Genomic DNA, 16,390 nt, shown 5'->3' on the forward strand with positions numbered 1-16,390 from the left:
CCCATTTATGGTCATTTAGAGCCACACTCCAGGCATCATTTGAGACAAAAACTTTTTGAGATGATATTGTTTAATTAGTGCAATTTCTTTCAATTTAGCTTTTTGTTTGTTTTTCCTTTGAGTGTTTACATATTTTTTTTCCCCTAAATGTAGAGGATGGGGAGGCAGACAGCAAAATAAAGCCAGAGCTAATATCTTTAAGACCAAAAAGAATTTGCCAATGAAATGATCAGGATTAAATTATTTTATATAAACGCCCAAGGCAACATTCGTGTGTGTGTGTGTGTGTGTGTGTGTTTGTATGTCTAAGAACTGTTTAAACATTTTTTTATGACTTTTATGATGGGAAATTTGCAAGATACTTAGAAGTAGGAAGAATAGCATAGTGACCCTCCTCGAGCCCCATCATTCAGCTTTAACAGACATCAGCATTTGCTTCACTTCTACTTCTACTGCTTAAAGCAGTTCGAAAATAAAAATCTGTGTGTCACATACAAAATTATAAATTAATGGCTTTGAAAGTTGTTCAAATATACTGAAAAAATAATTCCTTTTTTAAGATATAGGAAATGAATTGATGAAAACTTTGTTGTTTTGTTATTGTAGTTTGTGAGAGTAAGGAGGATTTATGTGAAATGTCAAACTAAGAACTGACGTACTCTGGCTTTGTTTGCAAGTACAGTAATGTTCCTTTAGTATTTATCAGATAGAAAAGACTTCTAAGTGATATTGCCAATGCACTCACAGTTGCCAGTGCGCTCAGAGATGCCAAAGCAAGTTCCCAGTGTGCTTTTTGAATCATTAGAATTGTTTGGTTTGGTTCTGTGTAGTTTTAGGGCACAGTTGATCATTATCGTGTAGAACTGATAATTCTCAATTTACGTTTCCCACCCACATCACTGTCCAGAACTCAAGATGATACGAGATCTTTGAGTTTGAATTAAGCTCTTCACAGTGACGATGACATTTCCTCCTCCTTCCATTGAACTAAAAGGTGTCCTTTGCATGTTAAGACCAGGCATGAAATAACTATTGACTATGAAACTCAGGTACATGTGGAAGCGCATCAGGAGTTGATGAGGAATCTACGCCATTCCTTTGGCTTGACTGGTTTTGTTGCCTTTTTTTCTGAAATCTACCCCAGAGAGGTTTGGGGTGTTGAATTGACACAGCATCTCTTAGTGTAGGGCTTCTCCACTATCGAGATTGGGGCCGGGTCATTCTTTGTAGAGCGTGCCTGTTCTGTGCACTGTAGGATGTTTGGCATCCTCCCTGGTCTCTACCCACTAGATGCCAGTAGCAGCCACCCGACTGTACCCCCAGTGGTGACAACTAAAAATGTCTCCAGACATTCCCACATGTTCCTCAAAGAGTAAAATTGCCTGTGGTTGAGAATCACTGTTTTAGAGTGTAGGACCATCTTACGTGTAAAGTTGTGTGTGAGTTTCCCTTTCCTCTGTCCCCATCCTAACTCTCCATTTGTAAGCTCCTTGAGGAGAGGAGTGAGGGGTTTCTTTCACACTGAGGTCCCTCTTTCTATCTACTACACATAAGATAAAGACTTTTAGGGACTGATTAACCACTGCCTTTTGTTTTTGTTTTTTTCCAAACCATTGGGCCACTTAACAAAAGAGTAATCTGGACACTCCTCTTCCCTTTTTTTTTTAATTGGTTTACCATTAGGTATATGGCGACTGGCATTTCAGTGATAACAGTGGCTCATTTTCTTTCTTATAAAAGACGTTACTATACTGTACAATGGTTTAACCTTTCCTTTAAAAATCCCATGATATAGATGCTTTTGGTTAACAAAAATTCCTTTTGAGTCAGGAAGATTCTGTTTGCCTGCCGATTCCACCCACTCCCCCAACACATCCCCTGCCTCCCCCCAAAAAAGGAAGAAAGTAAGAAGAAGCATCAATCCTTAAACTACTCAAAGTCCTGAGGCAGCTTTCCCATAACAGATGTTCACATTGACTTCTCTTTTGTAAAGTTCTGTCTTCATTGGCCCACTGCTGGCCTGAGGGCTCCTTCTGTTTGCTTAGGAATCGGGTCATGCTTTGGATTAATGCCTAGTGTCCACCCAGGCGATCATCATATATTAAGGAGAGACTATTTATAATGAAAGTGTGAAAACAAGTACTCAGGAGAAAAACATATTACAAAGGGTTTCTACAGTTTCACAATCAGCAATACTATGCTGAAATATAAATTCTACAGATAACTCATAACATGGTAGTATTTAGTGTAGTGGTTGGGAGCCAGCCTCAGATTTCTCATCCCTAAAATGGGAATAATAACAGCCCTTACTTCATAGGGTGGTAGTGAAGATTAAATGAGCAAATCCATTGAAAACTTTTAGGAAAACTACCTGGTATATGAGTTCTCAGTAATTACTTCATTTTCACTTTTTAATTATTTTTCTTCTTTATGAGAAACCCCAGTATGTTCCCATATTCTTATGTCTTTCAGAGTTCCCATTTGTGTTCTCAAAAGAAGTATTTTGTCCCTTTCCTCTTCACACATTTTATCCATTATTTTTGTCACACAAAGAAATCCACATGGGACTATCTCAGTTACATATATTGATATTGTATAGGTGTGCCCTACCTTTTTTACATTTTTTATAGATTTGCAGCACATTTTAAATCCCTCTGAGAATTTGCTTTGTAGAGTGTGATAAATCTGTTTTTTTTTTGCAAATGAACAGTTTCTTTTTAGTGAGGAAAACCAAAAGCAAAACTCCTCCTAAATGTCTTCATCAGCTCAATTTCAGATGACTGTACTTTTTTCTGTGACATAAATGTAAATCATTAGCCACTTTGTCTGAAAGAGGTTGTCCTGATTTTGATCCAAAAAGGTCCATATGAATTCAGTTTTGTACCCTCTGCACAAGTTAATAAATATTTCAGGGCTTCCCTGGTGGCGCAGTGGTTAAGAATCTGCCTGCCGACGCTGGGGACACGGGTTCAATCCCTGTCCCAGGAAGATCCCACATGCTGCGGAGCAACTAAACCCATACGCCACAACTACTAAGCCTATGCTCTAGAGCCCACGAGCCACAACTACTGAGACCATGTGCCACAACTACTGAAGCCCACGTGCCTAGAGCCCGTGCTCCCAAACAAGAGAAACCACAACAATGAGAAGACCGCGCACCGCAACGACGAGTAGCCCAGCCCTTGCTCGCCACAACTAGAGAAAGCCTGAGCACAGCAATGAAGACCCAACACAGCCAAAAATAAAAACAAATAAATAAATAAATTTATTTTAAAAATAAATAAATAAACATTTCATTTGAAGCTAAACTACACACTCCTGATTCTATCAGTGTGAACACTACATGGGCAGATCCAACTTACTTTGTTAACAAAACGTTTCTCTGAGAGGCGCTCAGGCTGACAGTACAGAGGAATGACCTGGAGCATATTGAATACAGCGATCAGTTCATGCAACATAAAGTCAGCTCCTTTAGAGGAAAGCTTCAGGCAAAGACCGAGAACAGTGAACAAAAAAGCAGACATTTATGCTTGTGGTAGGTTATTAGATCGACCAAGTGCTTACTTAGTAAATATGCTACCATAGGACTTTTCTTTTTATAGAAAAAGAAGATAGAAAATGAATATAAATGAAGTATCTAGAATGTAAATGTCTATGCACTGTATGAATGTGGATAGGTTGTTTCAAACTTAAATAAAATCAGAGAGAATAATATAATGAGCCCCTCATATACTCATCACCAAACTTCAACAGTTATCAACTCATGGCTCATCTTGTTTCCTGTATATACCTCTCTCTTACCTGCAAATTCTACATGTAATTTCATCTTTAAATGTTTCAATATGTTAGACCTCTTCCTAGAAAAATGCAGAGTCAAAAGTTTGCATACAATTTTCAGGAGTTTCCACTTTCCCTAAGGCCCAGATTAAGAATAAGTAGCTGAGCTAGCTCCTTTGGAAGTGGGAGAGAAAAAAGATTTCACAAAGTCTTCTGTATGATACTCCAGTTAACAAGTGTCCCATGCTCTATGATTCTTGTTTCTCCCCATTTACTCTTATCTTTGGCATCCATCTGTGATATTTGAGTCAGCCAAAGAGAAAAAGATAAAAGGATACCGAAAGAGGCTGAACTGCCCCCCTCCTTTTTGCCCTCTCCACTCCTTCAAGGTGATCTTTTTTTTTTTTTTTTTGAGATGGATGAGCTAAATGGTGTAACAATGACCTACTTGGATGTGAAAACAAAAAAATCCAGGACTAACAATAATAGAGAACATTATTAATTTATTGCGCATTTACTACATACTAAGTACTTTTCGTGCATTCTGTCACTTAAACTAATCAACAAGATGAGCAACTACTAGGTAAGTAGTATCCATGATCCCATTTTACAGATAAAAAACTGAGGTTCAAAGCATTTAAGCAACTCGCTTAGGATTTGAGGTCAGATCTCTCTGAAATTCTAGCCAGATACTAACAAGACAAGGCTGCCTCTCTCCATTGCACTCTGACAGTTGGCCATACACTTAGCTTATGTGTTCCAAGCAGGTATACATGGGATATTTTACAACACTGTGCATCATTTATAGTTACTTCTTGGTGTTGGTGTGAGACATTTCAGAGCATTGTGTAAGAAAGTCCTTTAACATATGTGCTATTCTTAAATTAGTTTTGATGGAAGCTAAGAAGGAGCCAGAGACAAGAGCTAGCAGCATATATCTCATATCCAACTGCATCTTAATATTTGAGTCCAAGGCATCAGCAGCTCTCAGATATGTAGCTACGGGAGCCTCCTAATTGTTTCTCCTGTGTCCACCATTCTTTCCCATCAGCATCAATCCCAGAGTGATATTTTACAAATGTTCATCAGGTCTTGTCACTTCTGTGCTTGAAACCTCCCAAAGGCTTCTTATAAGCAGCAGAGAAGAAAAATCACATTCCTTTCTGTGGCCTACAAAGCTCCATGATATCCGGTCCTGACCATATCTCTCAGTTTATGCACTGACCTGGTCACTGCTCCAGCCCTGCTGGCTGGGTTATTGATGTCATTCTTGTTTTTCAAAGATGCCAACCTGCTTCCGGCTCAGGATTTAAGCTCCTCTGATTCTCAACACACATGGCTTCTTCTCATCATTTGGGTTTCAGCTGGAATGTCCCTACTTCAGAGTAGCCTTCTTTTCTCCCAGTGGCTTTCTTTCTTATCTTTTCTGCATTGCACTTGTGTCACCATATGAAGTTCTTTCTTTGTTGATTTGTTGCCATCGTGTTTGTCTCTGCTTCCCCAACTTCAGTATGGCTTTTGCGGGCTCAAGAACTCTGCTTTAGTGGCTGCTGTATCCTCAGTGCTTCCATAAATGCTGGTTAAATGAATGGCTGGGTTGTTCAGTGGGGAAGTTACGATGTACCTGCATGTAAAACTCTCAGTCAGAAAGTGCTTGTGAGCTGTTAGTGTTATTGTTGGAGTTGTTAATTCCAGACTGGAATTTCATGATCACATAATCTATACAACAAGTTTTAGGAATTGCCCAAGACAATGCACTTCCTCAAGAACCAGGAGGACCCCTCAGTCTCATGATCTAGGCCCTAAAGTGTGTGTTATTATGAGGTGGCTGCTTTTGCCAGTTCTCGGCTCATGTGGACTTGACCTTCAAACCAGCAGCATTCAGCTCTGATTTCTGACTGACCTTTTACTTAGGCCCAGGGCAATGTTTTCATCTCTGACAAACTTGACCACTGCTAGTTTCTTAAGAGTGTCTGTCCTTATGAAAAGGGATTTTGCTGCCTGTGTCATAATGATCTCTAATACCCGATAAACTGCAAACAATAGGGGCATTTTGGGGGGATGCTGAAACAAAAAGGCATCTGCAATTCTGAGGCAGTGCTAAACTGGGGCACATAAAAAAGTTATAGCACGTGGAACGCTGCACTCGCAGCTCCCATCAGGAGGGGGGAGAACTCGACGGTCCTTACAATGAGCTATTATTTTAAGGGCACCATGGAACCACGTAATTGCAGCCCTTTATAAAACCATAAAAATGTGTCAAACATTGTACAGATTCAAACTGTCTGGGCTTGAATGTTAGACCAAAAATTTAATAAATAAAGAGGTCTTCTTAATCTGATCAAATATTTAAAGAAAAAATTGAAATGAGGCAGATTTCATCATTATATAACAACTTCATGGGTTTATTTGTGGTTTTCAAAATTGTTCAGTAGAGGAATTCTGCCTGTATATATTTTTGTTTGTCCAGATCCACAGACTTTAATTTTTGTGGAATTTATAGATTTTTTAAAAAAAATTACAAAATTAGTGCCATATACATTATAGAAAATATTAAAAAGAACCAATAAGGTAGCAGCCACCTATAATTTAATCATCCTGAGACAGTCATGGAGAAGATTTTTGATGAATGATTTGTAACTGGTTTTTGTGTGTGTGTGTATGCATATGTATAAACAACATTTTTAAGTCAGTTTAGGGTCACAGTGTATGTAGTGATTCTAACCTGCTTTGTGTTCCTACTTACATGATGAACTTTCCCCCTCATTTGATAGTTTTATAAAATATGGACTTCATTCACTGTATTGTATCCATCTATATGGGGGCAATTCCCCTCCCCACCCCAAGGACATTTGTAATGTTGGAGACATTTTTGGTTGTCAGAACTGGCATTGGCGGGGAGGTGCTACTGGCCTCTACTGGGCAGAGACCAAGGATGCTGCTAAATATCCTATAATACACATGCAACCCCACAACAAAGATGTACCTGGCAATAGGGTCAGTCATGCTGAGATAGAGGAACCGTGAACTTATATGGCTCCTTCATAATTAATTGAATGCATTGCTTTCTATTAGATATTTGTTTCCAATATTTTGTTATTAGAGATTAATGGTTGGCACACTTTCTGTAAAGAGCCAGATAGTAAATATTTTAGGCTTTGGAGATTATAAGGTCTATTACTCAACTCTGCTCTAGTATTGTAATAGCTTGAAAGCAGTCGTATACTATATGTAAATGAATGGGTGTGGCTGTGTCCCAATAAAACTTTATTTACAAAAATAGGCAGTGGGCACTAGGGTAGTAATTTGTCCACTTCTGTTTTAGGCAATGCTCTGATGTACCTCTGTGTTCTTAAATCTTTGCCCTTAGATCTGATGATTTCCTTAGAAAAAGTTCTTGAAAGTGTGAATTATTGGATGAACATGTATGTACCTTTTAAAAGTTTATATCAATTTATTTTTTTTCTCACTCACATCATATGAGATTGTTTATTTAGTGAGGCTTATTCTGATCCCACTTATGCCACCATCATTCCGTCAGATTTGGAACTACCTCCTGGAATGTGGAGTGTGAAAGGTAAAGCAGGGTTTGCCAATTTAAATGCCTTCAGGAGTCAGGCAGATTAATGAGTAAATCAGGCCAGTTATCAGTGTCAGAATAAGGAGTGGTAGGAATGTAGCAAAATGAAGAACAAGTGTTCCTTCAAAAGAGGGAAGCTGCTTCTCAACCCTGCCCCTTGCTGGCCCGCTAGAAGGTGGTTCATTGTTGCTAGATCTTCTGTTTTATCTAGAGAAACCAGAAATCCAAATTTTAGTATGATAACTCTGTAGTTTTTAATTAAATACTCTGTAGGCAATAAGCCATACCTGTGGACTGTGCCCATGGGCCACCAGCTTGAGGAATTCTGCTTTAACTGTGACTTATCAAGGGGTCTACAGTTTAGAGATGGAGACAGATCTCCAGGATCCTGGCACTAAGCATCGTGGATGAGAGCTATAAGAGTTGGCAACCTTTGGGTCTGCGCTCATAGAAAAGGAAACTTTATAACTCAGATTAGGGAGGTGCACTGTGAATCAACGGCCTGGCTTGGAGATATTACCTCCAGAGATTTCTGAATTAGTTAGGAAGAGTGAGGGTCTACCACTTCTCCATCTCCTCAGGACACTTCTAGAGGCTTCAGGATCCTGGCCTCCAACCTGTACAAGGCCCTACACAATCTGACCCTTTGTCCTTAGTTTCTAGTCTCCCCACTCATTCATGCATTTCAGCCACACTGCCTTCATTCAGTCATTGATTATCCAAATATTTGCTGAGCCCCTACTCTGTGCCAGGCCATGTTCTGGACAAAGTAGAGCAGGGTATGTATGGGGATGGAGAGCACGGGCAGGGTGGGAGTTGGGGTCTCTAAGTTCTTAGGATGGTTGTGGGAGATAAGATCAGAGAGGTCATGACCCCAGGGTGGAGGGGGAAGGGGGCACAGTAGGCTGGAGTCTTCAAAGTTTGCTGTGCATAAGAATCTACCTGGAGAACTTGTTAAAACATAGATTTCTGATCCTCACCCAGAGATTCTGATTCGTTAGCTCTGAGATGGGGCCCAAGAATATGAATTTCTAACAAGCCCCATAGGTAGTTCTGGTTTAGGGACCTGTAGGCCATTGTAAGTAGTTTGTTTTCTCTCAGACATAAATAGGGAGCCATTACAGAGGGGTTCTTTTTGCAGATGAGTAACATAATCTGACATATTTTACAAGAATCACACAGTGTATTGAACACAGGGTGCAAAAGAGCACATACAGAAGTAGGTGGAAGAGTCAAGAGGCTTTCAGTCATCCAAGTGAGAAATCATGGTGGCCCGGATCAAGTGGTAACAGTAGAGATGGTGAAAATTAGTTAAATTCGGGATATATTCTGAAAAGGAAGCCAGTACTTCTTGATGGAGTAGATGTGGGGTGTGAAGGAAAGAAATGAATCAAAGATGACCAAGGTTTTGGAAATGAGCAACAAGGTTGAATGAGATGAAGGTCATTTTTTTGGTGATTTCATATGTTTCAAGCTAATGGAAGAATGGGGGTACCATCTGCTATGATGGAGAAGACCATAGGGGGAAGAGGAAGGTGGACACTTTAAGTTTGAGATGTCTGCAGTCCTCCCAATGGAGTAAGCAGGTGGAGCTGAGTGTGGAGTTCAGGACATCTAAACAGAGTGTTTAAATCCAGGAGCCTGGCTTAGGTCACCAGGGCTGTGCGTGCAGAGAGAGGAAATCAAGCTCTGAGCCTTGAGGCGTTCTGACATTTACGAGGGAGAGAAGAGGAGAAAACTAGCAAAGGCCACTGAGAAGAAATGTTGAAAGAGGCAGGAAGAAAACCGGGCGAGTGCGGTCAAGAAGCAGCCAAGGAAAGAATGTGCGTGAAGAGCCTCCTAGCAGTTCCCTGAGCCTGGGAGGCTTCCTCACACCTGAGGACTTTTGTACTTTGCTGGGTGTCTCTTGCCACCCATCTGCCTGGCTCATTCTCTTCCCCAACTTCAGGTCTGTGCTTAAATGTCGTCTTCTGGGTGAGCCTTGCCCCAAACAGCCTGTGTAAGATGAAGACAGTTGCCTGGCATCTGGTTGGTACTCTAGACAGTATTTGGTGAATGAATGTGAAGATAAAAGTCTTTTGATCGGGGCAGAAGTCCAGGTGGAAATGTCTTAAAGCCTTGCACTCAAGGTGTGGTGTGGTTTGTGGACCAGCAGGGTGGGCATCCCCTGGGAGCTTATTGGAAATGCAGGAGCTTAGGCCGCACCCCAGACCTACAGATTCACACGGCACTTAACAAGATCCCAGATGATTTATACAGACATTAAGGCTCGCACCCAATCCTGTTTTTAGTTCTTTTTGTATTTGGTAAGAGGACGACTGGGTATACTCTCTGACGGTAACAACTCAAAATAAGAGGTTAAAACTATGAAAATCCAGAGTCCATAGTTCCTTCTGTATTCAATCAGTTGTCGTCATATGATCTTTAAAAATTGTGAGGAGAGGCTTTCAAGAATACTTTGTAGGCTAGCCAAGTGATTTCATAGTTTTATTTTGAATTGACCTAAGCTAGGAGTGAACATATAAAGTGCACAGCATCAGGTACATGGTAGACAATTTTGAGTGAATGAATGCTAATTGTTTTCTGTGTTTTAAAAAATCTTGGTACTTATGACATATCATAAGTAGGAGGTAATAAGCATATCCTGTGTTCTTATGTCCAGTTATATGGAAAAGCAATACTATATACTATTTCTCTTTAGAAAAAACACCTCATTCTTCAAACCTTGCTAAAGCTTCAACATAATAGGAAAGCTGAATTCTAGATTGGTAAAACTTTCTTACAGAGCACTGGTTGACATTTTCTGTAAACAGTAGATATTTTAGGCTCTGGGGGCCACGTGGGCTCTGCTGCTCTAGTGTGGGCGCAGCGTGGACAACATGTAAACGAATGGACGGGGCTGTGTGCCAGGAAGCTTTATTTATGGACACTGAAATTTGGATGTCATAGAATTCTCATGTATCATGAGATATCATTCTGCTTTTGATGGTTTTCAACCATTGAAAAATATAAAATCTATTCTTAGTTTCTAGGCCATACAAAAACAGGGAACAGGCCTGATTGGGCAGGTGGGCAGATCCCTGTGATAGAGAAAAGGACCTGGGCATATCAACCTTGGTCACTTCTGACTTTCTTTTATTTAAGTACTCATTGTTTTTGCTTTTTATTTGCATATGACTTTTTAAAATTGAAGTATAGTTGATTTACAATGCTGTATTAGTTTCAGTTGTACAGCAAAGTGATTATTATACATATGTATATATCTGTTCTTTTTCAGATTCTTTTCCATTATAGGTTATTACAAAATATTGACTATAGTTCCCTGTGCTGTACAGTAGGACCTTGTTGTTTACCTGTTTCATATATAGCAGTGTGTATCTGTTAATCCCAAACTCCTAATTTTTCCCCTCCCGCCCCTGCTTTTCCCTTTGGAAAACCATAAGTTTGTTTTCTATGTCTGAGAGTCTGTTTTCTTTTTTGTAAATATGCTCATTTGTATCATGTTTTTAGATTCCGCATACAAGTGATATCATATGGTATTTGTCTTTCTCTGCCTGACTTACTTTACTTAGTATGATCAACTCTAGGTCCATCCGTGTTGCTACCTATGGCATTATTTTATTCTTTTTAATGCCTGAGTAATAGTCCATTGTGTATATATACAACATCTTCTTTATCCATTCATCTGTTGATGGACATTGAAGTTGCTTCCATGTCTTGACAGTTGTAAATAGTGCTGCTGTGAACATAGAGGTACATGTATCTTTTCAAATTAGAGTTTTCGTCTTTTATGGATATATGCCCAGGAGTGGGATTGCTGGGTCATACGGCAACTCTATTGTTAGTTTTTTGAGAAACCTCCATACTGTTCTCCATAGTGTCTACACCAATTTACATTCCCACCAAAAGTATAGGAGGGTTCCTTTTCTCCACACCCTCTTCCAGCATTTATTATTTGTCTGCATATGATTTTGATTCTTCTGTCTTAGGTCAGGATTCGTATTCTTGTTGTCCTTCTTTTTTGTTAGGGAGACCTTTGTACAGGTTGTACAGCAAACACGACTGAGTGAGAACATGTGTTCTGGACTGGTGTTTTCTTTCGTGGTAGTGTTATAATTGTGGGACTGAAAAGAATCTTGGCACCTCTCAGATGTGACCCTGGGCAAGACTTTGCTCAAATTATTTCAGAAAGCTAGCTTCCTTTGTTTCACCATTTTCTCAGGGATGGTGATTGCATCATTGACCATCTCTGTACATAGTCCTTTAAAAAACCGTTTGAAAAGAATAGTGTTTTGGGAGTGGTAGTGGATAGCAATTGATTGAATTATAATCCTTTTACTATTTCTTCAACTTACTGAGCAAAAGAACACATTCTCTCTCTAAACACAAAATGAGAAATCTAAATACTTTGTTGACTTGTTAAAAAAGTAAAATCAATTATAAACTAAAAGGATTATGGGAATCTTCGCTCAATTTTATTTTTATTCTGGTTTACAAATAGTAGAGGGAATAGAAGGACAGTGAACATCAGATGGGGATCTTTTTTCCTGCAGTGAATTCTTTTGTCAGCCAATTTGATAGTATCTGCAGGCACCATCTTACACTGATGTGCTCCAGGATCTCTTTAGAATGAAACTGCTGGAAAATAACCTGTCAGTGTCACCTGGGAAGTGGCGAAGCTAAACTGTGACAATTAGAATGTGATTTATTCCAGTTCTTTTGCTATCAATTCAGGATCTGAATGAAGAAAGGAAAAAGGGCAAGGAGATAGTAGTAGCAATAAAGGAAGAAAAGTTTCAAAGCCAGTGGATTTTTGCCCTTGATCCAGATAGCTAACATACTTTATTTATGTGAAATATAAGTTACGTCAATAAAATACTGTATTTCGATAGAGTAAGAAGTATTCCAGCTTTATTTTGTGGTCTGTGCTTCTAGTGCTCAGCAATACCCAACTTTTGGTATCCGAATTCTGTGGTATAGTTGGTTTCAAGGTCAAAAACATGAAAAAATTATTAGGAAATCATGCAGATGTTTAACACCACATATGTTTTCAGTTGCATGCTTGTTTGGCTATTTAAAAATTAATGCAAGGGAAATCACTCACTAAAAAGCTATGGTTTAGGATGGCTGAACACAGAACCTTATATTTATGTGGCTTTGAAAATATTCCGAGGACTGTAGTATAGAGCCTCATAATAATGTTATGAGAAGTTAGGGCAGTTAGTGTTTCCTTCCAGCATCTTCTGGATATGAGGGAAGCAACACACACAGAGGTTGTGTCACACACCACCACCACACAGTGGGGGTGGCGTGGCTAGGATGGGGTGGAGATACTGCAACAGTACTAACTGTTCCAGATCAGTGCTTCTCAAAGTGTCTCAGAGAGCCCTGGGGGTCTCCAAGACTCCTGTAGTTCTGTCAGGTCAAAACTACTTTCATAATAATACCGAGAGGTTATTTTCCTTTTTTCATGCTCATCTCTCGCGTACAGTACTATGCCATTTTATATTAGGGACTTGAGCATCTGTGGATTTTGCTATCTGAAGAGGTCCTGAAACCCATCCCCATGGATTCTGAGGGATATCTATATACAGAAGAGTTTTACAGAGGCTACATGATGTGTTAAAATGTCATTGTTCTAAGGGCCAGTGGACTGTGTGCTAGTGGATAATCTTATGTTTTAAAAATCTCTTACTTTTAATTCCTAAGATGAGAAATATGGATAGATATAACCTGCATAAACACAAGAAATTAAAACAGTTTAAAAGGGTCCTAGGACAAAAAAGAAAGTTTGAGAATTGCTGTTTGAGATAGGTTGCTAAGCCTGGTAGAGGTGTGATTTCATTTAATACTGAAAACACCTCTAAGAGGCAGGTTCTATTGTCATTCCCATTGAGCACATGACGTGATGAAGGCCTGGAAAGGTTAATGACTTGCAGAAGGTCATAAAAGTAGTAAGCTGCAAAGTCTGAATTTGAACCCAGGTTTCAACTTCTTAATTCTTCTGTTGACTGTGCTGTCAGGCATGATATCCCTGTCAGAGAAGCACCAGGAGTGCTTGGATTTGATGCTAAGTTCTCAGAAGAGGAACTAACTTCTTAAAACCTAGGCCACCCCCCACCCCAGGGAATGTAGATAGGAAGATTCTCCTGTGGGCATTATAGAGCAGAGACCACATTCTACTGGCTTGTGGGCTGAGTCCAGCCAACAGATTTGTTTGATTTGTCTTCTACAATATGAAAAATCAAACAATTTGGTGTCATTTTTGTAATCTGGGAGATTTCATTTAAAAAACAAGTTCAGATTGCCAACTAAATTGAAAAATTGGAAGATCTAGCTAGACTGGAATAGTTTTCCCATATGGCCACAATCAGTTGCAGATTATGTTAGCTCTTCCTTTTAGATGAAATATCCACCCTCTAGTTTGCCACAGGCCTCACCACTCCCTATTACACACCACAGATCATGACCTCACTTATGTTACCTGTTTTAGGTGTTTGGAGTGGAGACATCTGGGGATGTTCTGACTTCTCCATAGTGTTTACAGCCAATCTGTTCTCAACTTACTTAAAAAGACACTGACAGTAAAAGGGCAAAAATACATCCCACTCTGACTACCCCAACCTGGTTGTAGTAAAGACCTCACTGACGCCAAATAGAGAACAAGTTGCTTTTTTCCTTACTGAAGCTTAAAATTCTGATTCATTAAAAATAAGGATCTGCCAGTGAATTAACGTTTATTTTTAAATGTGCAGCCCCTTGTGTTTAAAGTGTAATAGTGAAATAAGCACATTACACCCATTGCCCTCATTTTATGTTTATTTTAGAAATGTCTATTGTCCTCATCATTATCGTGTCTGGACCCTTTATGAAACTTAAAATGTCTCTGTGAACCTCTGTGTGCATGTTAGATCAGTCAATTGAAACAATTTGAGGTTGTCAACTAAAGGACTTCATTATCCTGGGCATTTGGATGGAATTATTGAATTTCAAATTCTTGTGCTTGAAGTATCTCACCAATTCAGCAGTGCATATCAACTGTTACCATAATTTTTAGATATATATTCGTTTGCCTTTTATCTTCCTTTGCTTCCCCCCAGACTCTCAGGGTCATAAACCTGGCAATTATATCTACTTGCTCACAATGTGTATTCTGTGCCTTGCACAGTGTTTAGCACATAATAACAGTAAATAATGGAATGAATCAGGAAATCTATAAATGCCTCAGCTGTGTATATGGTAACTCTTATTCTTCTCTAGCTCCAAGAATTATATTAAAAGATTTTTTAGTGAAAAATTTTATGCTTCCTTATTTGAGGATTAAATTGGGGAGATGTGTATTTCTTATTTTCCACATAAATATATATCCAAAACTGCCTCTGTATTTTTCCTTTTCTATTTAGAATAGCTCCCCCTCTTCCTGATGCGAGGTCAGTAGGAGATTTATATATCTGTCCAGTTAAGAATAAGATGCACATTGAGACCAGGATGCAAGATGAGGCTGTTGAACTTGAAAGTTCATCAGAGACTCCCCCATACTAAAAGACACTCTTTCTGCATTTGGAAGGGCTGAGTTATTCGGCCATTAGAAGAGTCTCATGTGTAGCTTTTAGGCAATGTTCTCCAAAGGGGGCATCTAGCTCTTAACCTATTGCTGAAAGAGAAATACCATTGTCTATTAATACTACTGGAACTAAAGATGAATAGTGAATTGGCCTTGATCTGACAGTGAGTTTGACTTTGATAGCTCATCCCTTAAAAAGGTTCTTTTATATTTATGAAAAAAAGTATGACGTCAAGCTGGGTGGGGTGCGGGGGCGTTGATATCAATATTTAAGAGCAAACTCGTAGGGCTTCCAAAAAAAAAGCCCTTTGTGTGAACTTTTTTTTTTACATGCATAACTAATTAGCTTAGGTTATTATAAGCAGGGCTGCTGTGATAAAGTTTCCGGTGGTGTCTCGGGATACCTTGTTTATAGTACTTTCTCTATGCCAGTCTACGAATCGGAGTTGCAGAAAGTAGAGGGAGCGAATAGTCTACCGTTATTTGTTGGATTGGGGCCACCTAAAACGTGGTTATGCTGGAAATGCTAGAATATAATCACTATCAGGTGAGCTTTATTCTTATATTTAGTCTCTGAAATGTAATCAATAAATTGAGCGTTTCACCTTTTCATGTTATTGTAGTAGACACAGTTTTCAATAAGTACATGTCTTCCCGTTTAATGCTGTTTATTGTTTGATACCATAATCAGTAATTCGATGTAGTTTCGAATGAAGTAAATATTAGTAGGATTTTTTTTCCCCTGGTGCATGGCTGTGCTCTCTCCATGAGCTCCTGTTCATGGCTCTAAGATTAAATTGTGTTTATCAAGGAAAAAGTGACTAAATTGAGTATCATTGATTTTTTTTAAAAAGTTCTTATTCTCTATTAATGTCTATAAGAAAGAAGGGAAAAATAATGTTGGTGGCTTAATATTCATGCCTTCAAAAACACATACATAGAAGTGCTATGTGTTTGAAAGAAACTGCTTAATGGGGAATTGCTTTTTATGTTGAGTTTAAGATCTTAATTAAAATGTTGAACAGTCATGTCCAAATGCAAGTGGGAGGAACTGATCCACAACCAGTTGATTTAATCATCCGAATGTTTCTGTTTCCGTTCTACAACCGTTTTATAGTTGTTCCTTAAGGAGGGTTTTTTGTGTTTTTTTAAAACAGAAAGCGGTTCTGTTTGCCAAAGAAAACTGAAATGAATCAAGTTATGCGCCTTCTTCTAGATTGTTGTTTTGATCTTAACAAACTCTTTCAGGTGTGTTGGGGAAATTTTTGCCCTACAGATAGTGGCAAATTTTTAGTCATCAGACATGAGAGGAAGGGCACAAGGTTTTAAAGAGATGATGGACCGCCAGTTAGCAGGGAAATAGGGCAGAGTACTACCCCAAATCCTAAGGGTTAGCCTTTAAACTTCAGTAGTATCAAAATCCATCAGCACGGTGCCTGGTACCTAACAGGGGCTTAATAATCTATTCT

At 39.1% G+C, this 16,390-nt stretch overlaps 1 protein-coding gene across 9 annotated transcripts in view; it reads left to right on the forward strand.

Annotated features, from left to right (window-relative positions):
* MITF (melanocyte inducing transcription factor) overlaps nt 1-16,390 on the forward strand; it is a 224,225-nt gene that overhangs the window by 175,710 nt on the left and 32,125 nt on the right. For 2 of the 9 annotated variants that reach the window (XM_060022893.1, XM_060022894.1), the window contains exon 1: nt 11,035-15,468. The exons of the other annotated variants lie outside the window; for them this stretch is intronic. In XM_060022893.1, the coding sequence (XP_059878876.1) occupies nt 15,436-15,468 (33 nt within the window). In that variant the 5' untranslated portion in view covers nt 11,035-15,435. Of the gene's footprint in view, nt 1-11,034; nt 15,469-16,390 lie in introns of those variants that run through there. 9 annotated transcript variants of the gene reach the window in all.

The sequence above is a fragment of the Delphinus delphis genome, chromosome 10, assembly GCF_949987515.2.
Source record: "Delphinus delphis chromosome 10, mDelDel1.2, whole genome shotgun sequence".
Classification (NCBI taxonomy): domain Eukaryota; kingdom Metazoa; phylum Chordata; class Mammalia; order Artiodactyla; family Delphinidae; genus Delphinus; species Delphinus delphis.